The sequence below is a fragment of the Phyllostomus discolor genome, chromosome 6 (genome assembly GCF_004126475.2).
Source record: "Phyllostomus discolor isolate MPI-MPIP mPhyDis1 chromosome 6, mPhyDis1.pri.v3, whole genome shotgun sequence".
Taxonomy (NCBI): domain Eukaryota; kingdom Metazoa; phylum Chordata; class Mammalia; order Chiroptera; family Phyllostomidae; genus Phyllostomus; species Phyllostomus discolor.
Genome location: NC_040908.2, coordinates 61,699,592 through 61,711,751, shown reverse-complemented (window position 1 = coordinate 61,711,751; position 12,160 = coordinate 61,699,592). Strand labels below are relative to the sequence as shown.

General features: G+C 49.2%; 1 protein-coding gene across 1 annotated transcript; it reads right to left on the bottom strand.

The window, feature by feature from the left end:
• Window positions 1-4,184: 4,184 nt before the first annotated feature.
• Window positions 4,185-8,061, bottom strand: GNLY (granulysin). The gene is made up of 5 exons (XM_036028243.1): window positions 7,974-8,061; window positions 7,052-7,155; window positions 6,546-6,650; window positions 5,318-5,486; window positions 4,185-4,357 (listed from the first exon to the last, which is right to left on the bottom strand). Exons 1-5 carry the CDS (start codon window positions 8,023-8,025, stop codon window positions 4,347-4,349), a joined length of 441 nt encoding a protein of 146 aa, XP_035884136.1. The 5' UTR covers window positions 8,026-8,061; the 3' UTR covers window positions 4,185-4,346.
• Between the last annotated feature and the right edge of the window lie 4,099 nt (window positions 8,062-12,160).

Below are 12,160 nucleotides of genomic sequence, written 5' to 3'. Positions count from 1 at the left end.
CTGATTGAAAACACCTGTGAGGGTTGAGGTTCAGGGAGAGACTCCCAGCCTCACAGGAGAGGTCGTTGGAAAGTCCCACGGGGTGCACAAGCCCACCCACATGGGAATTGGCACCAGAGGGGCCCAGTTTGTTGGGGGAAGCGGCGGAAGGGACTGAGGTCCAACAGAGAGCGGAGCAAGCACCATTGTTCCCTCTCGGACCCCACCCCCAAACACAACATCACAACCCAACGACTGGGGTGCCCCACCCTGGTGAACACCTAAGGCTCCGCCCCTCATACGTAACAGGCTCGACCAGACCAAAGGGGGGGAGGGAGATGGCTCAAACAGAATTAAAAGCCCCAGAACCAAGACTTTTAAGCAACAAAGAGATAGCCAACCTATCAGATGCACAGTTCAAAGCACTGGTGATCAGGATGCTCACAGAATTGGTTGATTTGGGCCACAAATTAGATGAACAAATGAAGGCTACAATAAGAGAAATGAAAGAAAATGCACAGGGAACCAATAGTGATGGGAAAGAAACTGGGACTCAAAACAATAGAGTGGACCAGAAGGAAGAAAGAAACAACCAAACAGGAAAGAATGGAGAAACAAGAATTCAAAAAAAATGAGGAGAAGCTTAGGAACCTCCAGGACATCTTTAAACATTCCAACATACGAATTATAGGGGTACCAGAAGGAGAAAAGGAAGAACAACAAGTGGAAAACTTACTTGAACAAATAATAAAGGAGAGCTTCTCCCATCTGGCAAAGGAAATAGACTTCCAGGAAGTCCAGGAAGCTCAGAGAGTCCCAAAGAAGCTGGACCCAAGGAGGAACACACCAAGGCACATCATAATTACATTAGCCAAGGTAAAAATGAAGGAGAGAATCCTAGAAGCAGCAAGAGATAAGGAGACAGTCACCTACAAAAGAGTTCCCATCAGACTGTCAGCTGATTTCTCAAAAGAGACCTTGCAGGCAAGAAGGGGCTGACAAGAAATATTCCAAGTCATGAAAAGCAAGGACCTCCATCCAATTGGACCTCCAATCCAATAGATTGCTCTATCCAGCAAAGCTGTCATTTAGAATAAAAGGGCAGATAAAGTGCTTTCCAGACAAGATCAAGTTAAAGGAGTTCATCATCACCAAGCCCTTATTTTATGAAATGTTAAAGGGACTTATCTAAGAAAAAGAAGATAAAAAACATGTATAGTGAAATGACAGCAAACTCACAATTGTTAACAACCACACCTAAAACAAAAACAAACTAAGCAAACAACTAGAACAGGAACAGAACCACAGAAATAGAGATCACATGGAGGGTTAGCATCACATGGGAGGAAGAGAGAGGGGGAAAAGGTATGGAGATAAGTAGTATAAATGGTAGGTAGATTATAGACAGGGGGAGGGCAAGAATAGTATGGGAAATGTAGAAGCTAAAGAACTTATGACACATGGACATGAACTAAAGGGGAGGAATGTAGGTGGGAGAGGGTATGCAGGATGGAGGGAATGAAGGAGGAGGGGTAATGGGACAACTGTAATAGCATAATCAATAAAATATATTAATAAAAAGGAAAAAAGAAAAAGTTCTGGACATCTGATTCAAAGCAATACTGGACATCGCTGAACTGTACATTTTAAAGTGAAAGCAATAGTAAATTTTATGTGTTTTTTACCACAACTTTTAAAATAGTGTTTCCTGATAAAATAGGTAGTTCAGCTGTGACTCAATTTCACAAGTGCTTTTCTTTGAGATAGCCATCAAATTCAACAGAAGTGCTCATGCATACTTCATATTTCACACACACAAAGGTGGTAGCATAGGCAGACATGACTTGCCTCTTTGCACAACCACATCAAAATTACAACTAAAATATAGAACAACCATTGCTCAGAACCATCAGAAATCAAGATGAATGGAGTTTTAATACTACATAATTAAAAAAACCACAACAACCCAGGCTGGTAGGAGGAGTACAGACACAGAACAGGCTGGTGTCTCACCCAAGTGTAGTTAATAAAAATTCGAGAGAGATATCTTGGGAATGAAGAGTCCCAGCCCAGAGTTCCAGTGTCAAGAAGATTAAGACCCCACAACTTCTGGATGCAAAAATCAGCAGGGATTGAGTCGGTGGAAGAAACATCTAAAGTCCTAAGCAGTTCCCCTTAAAGAACCGACACATGGACTCACCTTCTCAGACTCACTCCCTCTGAGCTCCAGCACTGGGGTAGCAGCTTGAAAGGCACCAGTGGCATACAGGGAAGAACTGAAGTGTCTGGCATGAAAGCAAGCAGAGGCCATTGTCCCTTTTCTAAACCCTCCCCCACAGACCTGGCAAGCTGGTGCCATATCTGAGACTCCATCAATCTGGCTAACACTGCATGACCTGCCTGGGAGATCCCCAGAGACTCCACCTGACCCAATTCATAGCCCACCCAAACTGGTTTTCCATATGAATGGCTGGTCTTGGCTCAGGCATCACAACTTCCTAAATCTTATCAAACAGAGGCCCTGGCATGGCACTAGCAGCAGCCAGCCTAGATTCACAGCTTGGCTTTGCCTGGGAATCTCCAAGCCCAGCACAAGTAGCAGCCATCTCAGACTGTTTTATAGCTCAAGAACAGTGGCCTGGGGGAAAAAAAGGTGGGGGCTGACCTTGGCCTGCACCACCCAGGGCAAGTGCACGCAGTGGTCAGCTACAGATCACATCAAAGCACCACCACCCTACTCCCATACAGCTGATTTCCCAAGGAAGACAGAGGTTGTTGGTAAGTGGTCATGTAGAAGGGTGCAGCCAGAGGGTCCCCAAAGGAAGGATTTGTAATGGGGTTCAGAACTCAAGGTGTCCAGGAAAGATATATATATGATGTCCTTACCCTCCACCACAGGTGTGACTTGGGGGAAGGGACACCTGGAGCAGGGCCATTCAGAGCTGTTTTGCATAGCAACTAACCTTTGCAGCTAACTTCTGGTGTGGTCATTTAACATATCTATAACCTTTAGCTGGTTTCATGGGTATGTTAAATAGCTGTGGCCATGCTCTGAGCCAGGGGGATGGAAGGAACTTCCCCCAAAGATGTAACTGGGAGGCAATTCCCCCTAGCTACAGCGCCTGCGTGAGAATTTGGAGATAATTGGCTCCACAACATGGGGCCACCCCTGTGCAGACTCATGATGGAGCCCAGTAAAGCTGGAAGGATATTTAAACCCAGACTTGGCAGTCATTGGAGAGAGAACCATGCAGTTTTGGCTGAGTGGAGACTCCTGCAGCCATGTAAGGAGGGAGCCATGTGGCTCTGGTAACAGACTCCCAGATTTTCATGTCCATTCTCAACTACATGACTAGAGCGAACAGGCCCACCTCCACCCCAGGAGCGTGCTTGGACTTGTCTCCTGTTCCTCAGTACCTCCCACAGCCCTGGGTACAGTGATCGTTCAGGTGGGCCTCTAACCATTCAGGCTGATGAGACCTGAGGAGAAACCTGATGGGGCTTCCGAGGAAGAAGCCCCTTTTCTCTTCCAAGGTAGCTACTGGAAAAGAAGCTACAGATGACATACTATCTAGACATAAAGTCTTGACCTGATACAGCCATTTCTGCTAGCAAGAAGGAAGGTCAACTGTACTGTGTGGAGGTGGCAAGAAATGAGAGTATGGCAGAGAAGAAACGGGACTGGAGGTCTGGTGATGTCCCTGATTTCTGGATCATTCTGTGCCCGAAGCTATCTATGGACTGGCTAATTACTTGAGTCAATAAGTTACCTTTTTTTATTTAAGCCAGAGTGAACTAAGACTTCTGTTGCTTGAAACAAATCCTAAATAATATACTCACCCAAACAGTAAGAGAAAGCTGGCTGCTGAGAGAGAAGCAAAAGGATGATGGGTTTCTGTTCTTATGACCAAAAGAACTCTTCCCGTAACCCTGTTGCTCTCCCCAGCCGTTCAGAAATCTCCTGGGGGCATACCTGCCGTGGCCCCTGTCCTCTGTAGTAACATGTGGCTCTAGCGTGTGCTCAACCAGTATTTTGTGACTACATACGTAAGAGCTGCTAAAGTGGCCTTGTTCACCACTAACTAAATCCCTGGCACGTAAAAGAGTGGGGGCCGTAAAGCAACTTTACCGAACGAATGCATGTGTCACCCAAGCATGCCCCTGGGCCCCTCCCCTCAAATCCACCCAAGGAAAAGAAGCTGCACTAAAACCTTGCACAACAGTTTATTTTCCGAGAGGAGAAAGGCAATGGAGGAGGGAGGTGAGAGAACCTGAAGAATGGCTGTGGATTTAGGAAGGAAGGAACAGCAGCCAGTGCTGGAGTTCTTGTGCTTTCTCCCCAGGGTGCAGCCTGAGGCCCCAGAGGCTCACAGGAGACCTAGAATGGAGAGAAGAGCCAGCTGTGGGACATGTGGGGTCTCTGGGGGACACAGGGACTCAGGCGTGTTCCCTGCTGAACACACCAGAGTCACATCCCAGAAGCCAGTCAGGAGCCTATGCGGGTAGTGGGACTTTGAAGGTAAAAGCCTCAGGCTATAATAAAAGGAAATGATGGGGACTTCATTTCCCCACTAAGAGGTCTGCCAGTATCAAGTCCCAAAGCATCAGTGAGGGCTGGAGAGGCTGCCAGAGCCAATCGTGAGGCCCCTCCAGACCCCCTCCCCAGCAGCCATGGCCTGTTCTATCTGGGTAGAGCCTGGGAAGCACTGGGAAAGAGGCTGGCAGAGCCCTCCCTGCCCTGAAGGATTCTCAAGCCCAGCTCTCAGGCCCTCAGGGTCATGGGGATGGATGCAGCCTTGGTGCCCTCTGTGATAGGCTGGGGATGGGAGTTTGATCAGGGCTCTGGTGTCTCCTCAATATCTCAATCCAAGAGCATTTCCTTGGTACTAAGCTCTTTACACATGATGATCTCATTCACCCTCATTCCAACCTCAGAAACAGGAATCATTATCCCCTTTTCACAGACGAGGAAAATGGAGCTCAGGGAGGCTAGTTTACTTGCCCAGAGTCACACATCTGAGGAGAGGTGGAGACATGATTTTACTCTAGGATGACCTGTGGCAAAAAAAAGATCTGATCTTATGAATATTTCTCAAAGCTCTTAATGAGTGTTCCTCAAAGCTTTCTAGCTAAAGCCCACCCACCCAACTTCTCCACACTTTCCCATACTGGAAGTGAGGGAAGTAATGTGTCATAACGAGGAAGCATGGAGGGACACGTATGAGCTGCTTATGAAGTATTCCATGTATCTTTGTGTTTTTAAACCCTGTCACACATGTGTGGGGAGGCTGTCAGGGGCCCTCCAGGAATGAGTCCCTGCTGTCACCTCTGCACTCACCTGCTTGAGGTTTGCATATAGCGATGTCCACACAAACCGCACGGGGAGTTTTGCCAGCGATGACGTCCTTGGAGATGCGTCCAAAAAATTTTGTCATGGTCTTCTTGCAGCAGGCTCTCAGGAGCTTCATGTTGTCACACACCCGGGACACAGCCTGGGCAATGGTGTCCTGCAGTGGCAGCATCACGGTAGGACACAGGAATCCAGTGAGCCCTGGACAGCTCCGGCCCCCTGAAGGCCCCAGCAGCTCCAGAGATGGGAGTGCTGTGTGCAGGACGCTAGTGCCAGGTGGCCATGGGAGGGAAGGCTAGAGAGACAGGGCCCAGCCCCCGCTCCCAGTCCCCAAGGCCCTGGCCAAAGCCTGGCCAATAGGAGCTCTTGAGAGAAGGATGTCTGGCCCTGCCAGTCTCAGCTCACTGCACAGGTGCCCCCTCTCCTCTGTGTGGAGAATGTTGCCCACGGCTGCCAGATCCACATTAAAGGCTCTGCCTGTGCACCTCCCTGGGTGCAGGACCTGGCTGGATTTGCACCTACAGGAGGTGTGTGGAGAAGCTTAGGAGGGCATCAGAGCTTGGAGCCTTGGCATATTTGATGTTAAACTATTTTCTACTGCCATCCCAGTGGAGAAAGATAAATATGAGGACCCAGGCCTGCAGGCAGGCCTTGCAGTGCCAAGATGCTAAGCGGGGTGGGGGAGTGAGAGAGAGGGAGGGAGAGTGAAACAATGGTTCTTGGTCGGGACACATTCACTTGTGAAGCATCATTCAGTGCCCGGAGTAGAGTGGAGCACACCCCACCCTTCGCTCCTTTAAAAGGCTTAGGCAACTTGCCAGGTGGGAATTACCATCCATCCCATTCCACAGCTGAGAAAACTGAGGCTCAGAACACATTAATGACTTGTTAGGCCATTCAGCCAGTTGCAGTACTGACTCAGGCCCCCCAGAGCAGCCTCTCAAACTCTGCCCTGAGAATTGTGTGGACACCATGCAAACTCTTCCCCCCACAAGCACACTCCCAGAGGACCATGATTTCCCAGGTTTCCCTGAAGTCCATCCTCAGCTACATAAGGGGGCCCACAGATTCTCTGCTGAGAAGCTCTGGACCAATGGGGATTGGCCCTCACCCAGTGCCCTCCTCATCCAGTCAGTGTCCACCTCTGAGGAGGCCTGCTGGGCACCCAGGCCGCCCACTCCACTGACCAGCAGGCCAAAGGCTCCACAAGCCTCACCTCATTAGGCTGGTCTCCCACAATTTTCTGCAGTTTCTTCATGATCTTCTGGCAGAGATAACAAGTAATGGAGCCCTGCTCCTTTCTTGTGGTCGGCAGCTTACCCTGTCAGGAAAGGTGGTCTCTCAGACACTCCCAAGGCCAGCAGAGTCATCTATGATCTTTCCGTCCTTAAGGGCCTGAACCAAGCTGGTTGGCCCCTGCCCACCCACCTGCCAGTCTTAGAGAGACCCCAAAACTGGCTGGACACCCACAGCACCTCTCCCAGCCCCGCACGGACTCCTGTTCTCCTGCCAGACCTCAGAGGACCCTCTCGGAGAGGGCCCAGCCAGACTAATGTAACACCCTGCCCACCAGGCATGGGTGTGAGCAAAAGCAGAGTCTTCAGCTTACAGCCCCTCTGGCCCCTCGCCTGTTCATTAGAGACCTCCAGCCCTTGCCCCCGCCACTGTCCAAGGAAGAGAGAAAGGAGAGAGTCTGTGGGAGGTGAGCAGGAACCTGAGTACCTGGGGGCCCTCCTGGGCCAGGCCCTGGCAAAGGTGCTCTCCATCACAGGGGTTGGCGATGGCCAGGTCGGAGCACTCAGGGTTCAGACTAGAAGAGGCCAAATCTGGAGAAGAAACAGTATCAGCATTCCTCCACGGGTGGACCGAGAGGGAAAAGTCGTTCTCCTGGCTGGTGGGGAGCCCAGGACGGGAGTGGGGCTTTGTGAGGAGTCTGGGGGACCCTCTCCTCCCATGCTGCTCTGGGGCTGTGCTGACCCACTCTCAGCCAAAACAACAAAACAAATAAAACAAAACAAGCAAACAAAAAAGACACACTCTCGAGTTCCTTCTAAAAAACCAGAAGACTGGTCCCCTCTCCCCTACTCACACGCCTCCCCCCATCCCTCTCTCTCTTACATACACACACAGATTTGAGGGTTGATGTAAAAGGAAACTCCTCATCTCCTTTCAAGAGATTGCATTTTCTCTTTCCTTCCAAAAAATATCCCCACCCATTCTCCCTTCCTGCAGTGTCCTTACCCTCAGCTGAGCCCTCGGAGCCCACCCTGACTCCAGGGCCTGGGAGGGGGCGCATGTGTGGAACAGGGAATAGGCAGTGACAGGCTCCCTGTCGAAACCCTAGCCAGTGTGGGTCAGAAGCAACACCAGACCCTCTGACATGGGCCAATGACCTTCGTAACCCAGATGAAGAGGCAGAGCCCAGGGAGGAAAAGCGGGGACACAGGCTACACCAATGACCAGCTGAGGTGGGACTAGAGCCCCAGCCAGGGCTCACGTCCTCCCACTGGCTGTCTCTCCCCATCGGCCAGGCCACTGACAGGCTGCAGCTGCACCGGGCACAGCGGGAAAGGCCTCCGTGATGAGAAAGCTACTGAGAGACTGGGGGAGTTGTCGGGATCTTCACTGAGGAGACTGTCCTTACCTGGGGAGCCCAGGAGCGCCAAGGCAAGGAGCAGGAGAGCCCAGGAGGCCATGGTGGGGCAGCTGCCAATGTATTCCCCACACCCTGTTTTATGGAGGCTGAGAAGCCAGCCGTGTGACGTTGCCACATCCTTCTCCTCTGGTAGGCCACCTCTCCGTATCACAGGGTTTACCACAAACATCACTACCATGTGGGGGGACGGGGGGGGGGGGAAGGAGTGGTACCTCAGGGAGGTTCTACGCTCCCTATCGTTCCCCTTCCCTACACACACACACACACACACACACACACACACACATGACTAGAGCTTTCTGAGCTGAGTGGGTGGGGGGACTAGAACTCAGCTTCTACTTCCTTTGGGATCCTTCACTTCTGGCTGCTGAGATGGCAGGTGCACCCAGCCAAGATCAGGTGGAACCCTCCCTTCGGCATCTCCCATCCCAGGCCCCATCAGCATCATCGCTAATTACTCGAACCCATCCACCTCCCAGAAGTCCTCTCATGGCTGTGTCCTTAGCTTCAGCAGAGCCTTCTGGTCTAAAAGATTTCATCTTTCCTGAGCCCATTCAGGGCCCTGCTCTACACTAGCTTCTGTGAGCAGGAAAGAGGACAGAGTCCCAAGGCAGGCAGGTTTTTTTAAGGCTGGGCACCTTGAGCAAGGTGCTCCATCTCTTGGGTCTCCAGTCCCCTTACCTGTAAAATGAGCTCAGTGTTGCCTGCCCACAGGGCTCTATGGCGGCATCTTTATGTGTGTGAGGAAGCTTTGCAGCCTGCCATGTGCTAGGCAGATGCAGGCTGTTTTCATGGCTCACCGTGCCCCACGGCAGCTTCTGTGAAAACTGGCTCTGAGGGAGGTTAAAGGTGCTGTGGGGGAGTGGAGAGGGGGTCCCTGTCCTCAGGGGGTAATGTTGGTCTAGCAAGGTTCACCAGGTTTACTTCCACAGGACTTCTCAAAGCCTTTAACTTGCCAGTGTGTGTTGCGGATCCTCAAAGGCAAATTCTCAGCCTTTCCCAAACATCTTTAGCCACAAAACGTTTTGGTAGGAATTCCTTTAAAGATTGAGTGACAATAGCTGATCTGGTCACCTTCTTAGGCTCATGTGACCAGGAGGGTTACTGGCCTCGCAGCCACTGGAGCCGGAGCAGCAGCTGTCACAGAAACAAAGAGCAGACAGTTAGGCCCCTCCCCAGAGGCTGACTGGGGGTCCTCACTCTTGCCTCCATTCCTGCGTAAATGGGGGCAGGGTCCCAAGTTGGAGAAGCAGGCTTCCTGTGCCCTGGGATGGACCCAAGAATGGTGGGATGGACCCAAGAATGGAGAAGTCCTTTCTGGCTCCTCTCCCCAACCCCAGGGAAGCAGACACACATACACACTCACCATATACAGTCACACTCACTCACATCACTTGCATATACATAGTCACACTAACTCAGAGTCACACATTCTCCAGAGCACTCACAAATTCACACACACTCAGACACTCAGACACACACATACTCCCAAACATCCATACACTTACATATATGCACATACTTACAGTCACACCCTCAAACACTACAGATCCATACACACGCAAACACACCACCTTTATTTCTGCCCATTGTGGAAGCCACTGAGTACCAAACTAAGGAGCATTGAATTTAAGCATTTTATGCACTTTTTGTCTCTTATTTTTATTTTTTATTGAAAAAACATTCAATCAGATAATTAAGAAAAAATAAATGAAATGACTTATAAGCTCACCAGATAGATATAACTACGCCTGTTAAATGTTTACAGGAATATCCATTTACACTTTTAAATACATATATTTATACATAAACACATGTTTATGTATAAATACATATGATAAAAACTTACTTTTAAACTGCTTTTTAAGTTTAACAAAATATCAGGAACATCTTTTCATGTCTATAAATTGAGATTCTTCTCCATCGTCCCCCTTGGTGGCCTAATGTTGTACTTCAGGGATGAACCGCGACCACAGTCGTGTGAGTCTGGGACCCAAGCGGTCCCTTCCACACTTCCACTTGCAGAGAAGAGCTGGGAGCCCTCTGACGGCTCCTGCAATAGTCCAGGTGAGTGACAGGAACACCTTCTTCAGACTGTGTGCCTCATGATCTCAAGAAGCCTGCTGAGGCTCCTCCACACTTCAGGGCCTCATCCCAAGTAGAAAAGTAGAGTGAAGTAGGAAGGGGTGGTACCAATGTGAGAAAAGTTCACCTTGCCCAGAAACTTCAGCTTACCTATCCCTGGCACGCCTCAGTAGCTTCCCAGATGCAAAGGGCTATAGGAAAGGAAGACTTTCGCTGGACTTTTATGCCACATTGAATAACATTGGAGTTCTGCCAGGAAGAATGCCAAGGAACAGGAGTCAGATCAACAATGGCAGTACCGGCTACAGCAGAACTTCTTGCTAAAAAGCATTTTTAAGGAAGAGTAGCTAAGACTTTGTAGCTAATTGGATACAGAAAATGGAAGAGAGAAGCGAGCAGTTTGACAGTGTTTGGGCCTGGGAGGCTGAGGCACTGGTAGTGAAGCCGGGAAGTTAGGAGAAGGAGCTTGTTTGTGTAAAGCTGAGTCACAGGTGTTGCTTGAGGGCAGGGCTGCCTCTGCTGTCAGCACCTCCCCACCATGCCTAAACCATGCCTCGGACCAAATGGTCGATTGATGTCAAACTCAGAGAGGTCTAGTGAATTACCCAAGGACACACAGCTCCAAAAGGAAACGTCTGAGGATTTGAACCCAGGCCCATCAGACTCCAGACCCCAAGTTTTTCCCCAACTCCACGCTCTTTCTATCTCTAGGTTTCCAGCGTGGAGCTGCTACCCCATGTGCCTCTGTAATGCCTGCCTCCCGTCAACAGACCTCCTCTGCTCGGAACACTTGTGGAAACCTTGGTCTAATGTGAGAAAACCACAGTAACTAAGTGGAAAGGGACCCAGAAGGTGACTCATGTCTTTCTTTGTTGTGGGGAATTTGGTAAGACCAGATATTTCATTAAGTCCTTGCCTGGGGTGTTGAGGGGTACAGGACACAGTCCCTGTTGTTAGTCACAAAGCTCCAGCCAGGCCTTGGGGGTCCCATGCAAAGAGCACCACCGCAGGACCTGCTGTCTTCCTAGTCATGGGCCCCATGGACATTGCAAGTCAAGCCCAGGAGCCCAAGAACCCTGTGTGAAAGTTACTGCTTTCTGTCTCTTCTTCAAGGACACTTTGCTTTCTCCAAGGTTATGAAGATATCCTCTTATTTCCTTCTCAGGTTTTTCTAGTTTTAATTTTTACTTTTAGGTCTATGATTCATCTCAAGTGAACAGGGCTGAAGTTCCATTGTTTCAGGTCAATTTGTGAAAATATTTTCCTTTTCCCATTGAACTCCTTTGGCACCTTGGTCAGAAATTAACGGACTGTGTAAGTGTAGGTCTATTTGTGAGCTCTTTATTGTAGCAGCTATTGCCTCAATAATAATAACAAAGCAATACAACTTCAACTGAACACATCATTTGAACAGTTACTTCACAAAAGAACATGAAGAATAACCAACAAACACTTGAAAAAGTGCTCGATATCCTAAGTCATGCAATAATTGTATATTAAAACTATGAGATAATGGCATCAAAATGACTATAATTAAAAAGACAAGCCCTGGCTAGTGTGGCTCAGTGGACTGAGCACCCGCCTGCGAACCAAAAGGTCACTGGTTTGATTCCCAGTCACGGCACATGCCTAGGTTGTGGGCCAGATCCTCAGTTGGACATGCATGAAAGGCAACCACACATTGATGTTTCTCTCCCTCTCTTTCTCCTTCCCTGTCTCTGTCTAAAAATAAATAAATAAAATCTTTTAAAGAAAAGAACTATACATTTCATGAGCTCACAAAACAAGCCAGGGGAGGATTGAATGTAGGAGATGGGGGGGTGGGTAGGGCAGGGAAGAGTAATAGGGGGAAAATGGGGGAAACTGAAATTGAACAATAAAAATGGGGAAAAGAACTATACATTTCATTACACATAAATCATATCTTCATAAAAAGATTGCCTGACTTCCGGCCAAGATGGAGGCATAGGTGGACGTACCGTACCTCCACACACAACCAGTATTGGAACAACAACAATTTAGAGGCAGAATAACACCCAGAACTGACAGAAAATTTATCTGAATGGAAGTCGGACAGCCAAGAAGTTGAA

Excerpts from the sequence above, each read along its gene's own strand:
- GNLY (XM_036028243.1), bottom strand. The coding sequence starts at position 8,025 with ATGGCCTCCTGGGCTCTCCTGCTCCTTGCCTTGGCGCTCCTGGGCTCC. Across the intron at positions 7,156-7,973 it reads GGCGCTCCTGGGCTCCCCAG|ATTTGGCCTCTTCTAGTCTG; the intron begins GTAAGGACAGTC and ends TTTCTTCTCCAG. Across the intron at positions 5,487-6,545 it reads TGGGAGACCAGCCTAATGAG|GACACCATTGCCCAGGCTGT; the intron begins GTGAGGCTTGTG and ends CTGCCACTGCAG.